This window comes from Sinohyriopsis cumingii, chromosome 10 (assembly GCF_028554795.1).
Source record: "Sinohyriopsis cumingii isolate HCF-2022 chromosome 10, ASM2855479v2, whole genome shotgun sequence".
Taxonomy (NCBI): Eukaryota; Metazoa; Mollusca; class Bivalvia; order Unionida; family Unionidae; genus Sinohyriopsis; species Sinohyriopsis cumingii.
In genome coordinates this window covers 7,407,086-7,411,753 of record NC_142970.1, presented here as the reverse complement: position 1 = coordinate 7,411,753, position 4,668 = coordinate 7,407,086, and the positions used below count along the sequence as shown (strand labels likewise).

Below are 4,668 nucleotides of genomic sequence, written 5' to 3'. Positions count from 1 at the left end.
TTTCATTGAAACAAACTTAATTGTTCCTGTTCATAAAGTATAGAGACATGTAGCATAATGCCTAAATTGGAAAGGTATTGACATTGTCGTGGCAAAAAATGAACCTATCAATATCTTTCCGATCTTGCACTAAAATACACTTTCATTTGCTTCCAATCCAAGTTAATACATAGGTTCTAGCGCTAGAAGGGATATTGACGCTATTGCTATCACTTTTGTTAAGATTTTACTTATAACTTGGGGTTTCATTTACTAATAATTGTTAACCTCTCTGTTAATTGTGATCATGCACTCGAAATCATTTTACAGAACAAAGTCAATTAATTATATAATTCACATGAATACTTCTGACCTTGGAGCCATATTCACACTTGTTTGAACTAGAAGCTGGAATTGAAAAGCATAACTTTCTTGACTGCCTTGTGTCGAGCACAAACGTAATCTACTATAATCTTTAACTAAAACATCGGTGCAAAATATCAATATATACCTCCCTTTTTCCTCTTCTTTTTCTTTCCGTCAATTTTGTAGGTTTCTTTTCAAATGTACTTGCACTGAAAACTTAACCAATTTTGATGAACGTTTGATAAAGAATATACACAAAACGGATATAGTCTTAGCTTATATTTCACTCCTCCTCGTACATGATGCGCTTTCGCGATGCTTTGTTCAACTTTATTTTTCTGACGGCTGTGCTTTGATATGTATTACATTTTTGTCCTATTGCAAGACAAACGTATCAGAAAATGGTAAAATCATAACAAGTCTAGAATTGTACACAGGGTTGATGTATATAACAGCTTCTCGCTTTGCTTACTGGCAGGGCACATTGTTTCTTTAGCTACATAGGGTGAAATTACTAAACACGTTTAATGTTCCGAATGCAGTCTACAACCATTCGGATAATTCTTGGAACTATGTTAGAAGTTTATTATTAGACTATACAGCGCACCACTTTAACCACAGTCCATCAAAGAAATCATTCTAAATTTGACATAAATATGCTATACAATATATATATATATATATATATATATATATATATATATATATATATATATATATATATATATGTGTGTGTGTGTGTGTGTGTGTGTGTATAAGACCGTTTACACTAGGAATCTTTTAATCTTTCTCCTTAGGTCAAATTGCTAAAAATGAAACGAGCGAGAGAGAAATCTGTCTATCGATTACTCTTGGTCGGTAAAACTGGGAGTGGCAAGAGTGCGACCGGAAACTGGATCCTGGGTAAATCCGCTTTCAACTCTAAAGTAAGTGCAAGCTCGGTTACTCGGGACATATCTGTATCCGAGTGTACGGATTGTCATGAAAATAAGATCATAGTTGTTGATACTCCAGACCTGTTTGATAGGACAGACTCCGTGCGTCATATGGCAATTAACATTCAAGATTGTATGAAGTTCTTGTCGCCAGGTCCTCATGCGTTCCTGATAGTTTTGGAAGCTGCCAGATTTACTGAAGACGACGAAAGGATGCTTGAATTTCTAAAGATCATGTTTGGTCCAACATTTTTCCAGCATGCGATCATCATATTGACACATATAGATTATGTGGAAAATATTAAGCAATTCTTAAACGAATGCGAGGAAATTGAGGCAATAAAACATTTGTTCAATATGTGTAAGCGAAGAATCATCACAATAAACAATAACGAAAACGATATGGAAATTATTCAGCGAGAAAGGGACAAATTAATGCTAATGGTGGATGAACTCACTGATAATGGCGTCCGGTATTACCAACATGATCCTTCAGTTTATGAATATTCCCTAAAAAAACATGCTGAAGAATGGACTGATAAACGTAGGGACAAATGGGAAATTCAAAAGATATTTCCAGAGCACCAAGAGGAAATGAACAGGGAAGAGATAAAGAGACAAAAAGAGATGGCGGACAGACATGAAAGAGAGAATCTGACTAAAAAATTAATGGCGGAAGAGCTGAAAACAGCACGTGAGGAAGCACAATGGAAAACAGATTCAAGACAATTCTTACATAGAGCTTTAGCATCATTGCTCAATATTCCAGCTGCAGTCGCAGGAGCCGCAGCCTTTTGGTTTTCGGGCTCAACCCAACCAACACAAGCATGCAGTTCTGACAGTTAGTGAATATTGTAGACATTATTTATTTTAATGTGATCCTCATTTTCTGTCGCAATTGATTTGTGCAAAACAGGCAACGCCAAAGACACGTACACACTGACATTCTATTCCCCGCAAAGAATATCGTAGATTTTTATTAGGAATCTGTTCAAAAAGTTGAAGATTTATTTGTTCTGTATAACTTGTCATTTGCGATTTTATTAGTTCAAATATCCATTTGGTAAATGCTGAGAACAGATTATGAATGGAACAAAATTATTATTCATCGTTTAGCGCGCGCACGATTCGTTTTGTAAACTTTAACGTAGTTTTAAAACTTTGAACTATGATTGAATATTATGACTTTGATATCATGAAAAAAAACAGCAAAAATCTTAAATATATCAAGTAGCGTTAGTACAACAACAAAGGAACATGTGAGAAATCAAACATGTTCGTCATTTTTACAAATCATCAATAAAATATTGGTGATAAGTTTTTATATTAAATTAATTTGAGAAACGAATACTTTCGGAACTGTTATAGAATGTATAGAATGCACTGCTTAATATATATATATATATATATATATATATATATATATATATATATATATATATATATATATATATATATGTGTGTGTGTGTGTGTGCTAATTTTCAGTTCAGAACAACAAATTGGAGGGTGAAGACGAGATTACAAGTGGTTATAATTCATCAGATAGTGTAGAAAACAGTGGACATGGCACGTTGGAAGAAACGTCTGAACTAGGTACATAGAGAGCGGTGAATATTTACTAATACACTGGGTGTGAAGCATCATAGTATCTTCTGATTCTAAAGAGTATTTTCCTGGGTAATCTGTTGGTTACGATAACGTTATTAGTATTATATGTCTATATAGTTTGCTTTGCACTGTGTTTTAAAACATCAATGATAGAGTCGCTTTTCTCGCTTAATTATATTACTGATACATAATGTACACATTGGTGAAAGAAATAAGTTATAATATTCTGCAGGTTATATACGGTAGTTATTCAAGTAGAAGCTATTTTCTAATAGCCGCCCCCCCCCTTTCCACCAAACATTCATACCTTTACGAAGCTTAATATTCCGTATACGTCCAGTATGGTACGTCCAAACAAATAAAACAGTATCTTAGTAATCAAATGACAGATATAAATCCAGATCAACTTAATTTAGGAACGTTTTTTCTCAATGATGTACGGTATTCAAGCCCTCCATCTCCCCCCCCCCCCCCGCAAGTTGCACCGCCACATGTCGTCTATTATATTAACTGCGGTACATTGAAATGACCAGTTAGCATGTACAAAACTACGCATTTCACAAATAATAAAAAATAACTGCACTGTGCTTATTGTGTTGAAATCATTTACAACATTTTCATTATTCCCAATGGAAAATTTGGTTTACACTTATTTGCATCGCCGCTCTGTGAACCCTGAATTGTATTTCAACTTCCAAAGTCTCTTGATATCAGCCATTCTAATCAAAGTGAATAACATCTGATAACTTTGGACTTACAGACTCATACTACAATTCACTTGTAATTGAAGTTAGAAATGTTAAGAAGATCTTTTCTTTGCAATTAGACATTTGTAATACATATTTGACTGAATTTGTCTCCGCAGTCAAGTACGATCCCAATGCGTACGATATCACCATATTTGGAAAGCTCTTTCTATCTTTTGAAAGCGTGATAATATGATTCCTCTGTCCCAGTTATGCAAGATGTCGTAGGTTAGAAGTATTTTGAAATTGTGATAGTTATTCAAAAGCTTGGATATTATTTGATTTCATACGAATACTCCTTAGCGATATCTGAGTGTTTTGTTACAACCTTGAGATTACGAACCGTTCATACTTATCTTGCCGTAGTGAAAACGTTTTGCGGAATAGGGTGAACTAATCTTACAGCCTCGTAAAATGATTCGTTGTTTATAACCAGATTCACCGTTATTATTTACGGTATAGTTCGAAATTTTGTTTTGTGCAATTTATTTTAAAACTGTCCCAAAATTAACATCTTGACATGATAGAAAACGCTGACAATTGAAAGGGTGCTATATCGATTGTGATTTAGTGACGTCACAGCTATATTCATCATGACGACATTGTTAATCTGCACACTAAAACCGAATGTTTGAATTTAATCAGCCGTATCGTTTGCACTTTTAGTGGATTTGGATACACGTTTGGGAAACATTTCCATTCGCAACGAATATTTCCTTCAAGGCACATATGAAAACAATTTTCTTTCTCCATTAACGCTCTGCTTTCGTACTGGATACTATCGATAGTGCGCAGTAACCCTATTCTTAATACAGCTGATAACATTTTTTTCTTCCCTGATGCTGATTGTTTTTCGTAAAACGGTCTATAACTAATAAAATTTATAAATTTTTAATCGTATGCGTTATGACCAAAAACCATAGCATTTCTCAACAGTTTAGTTTTCTTCGTTGTAAAATGATGCACGGTGTTGCAAGACAAACTGGAGATTTTCCAACAAATAGATTTAAAGATATTTAAAACAGATTATCGA

The 4,668-nt window shown here is 34.1% G+C and overlaps 1 protein-coding gene across 1 annotated transcript; it reads left to right on the top strand.

The window, feature by feature from the left end:
* The first annotated feature begins 1,157 nt into the window (after positions 1-1,157).
* On the top strand, positions 1,158-2,547 carry LOC149789559 (GTPase IMAP family member 9-like). Its single transcript, XM_089972750.1, has one exon. It carries the CDS (start codon positions 1,158-1,160, stop codon positions 2,124-2,126), a length of 969 nt encoding a protein of 322 aa, XP_089828876.1. The 3' UTR covers positions 2,127-2,547.
* The last annotated feature ends 2,121 nt before the right edge of the window (positions 2,548-4,668 follow it).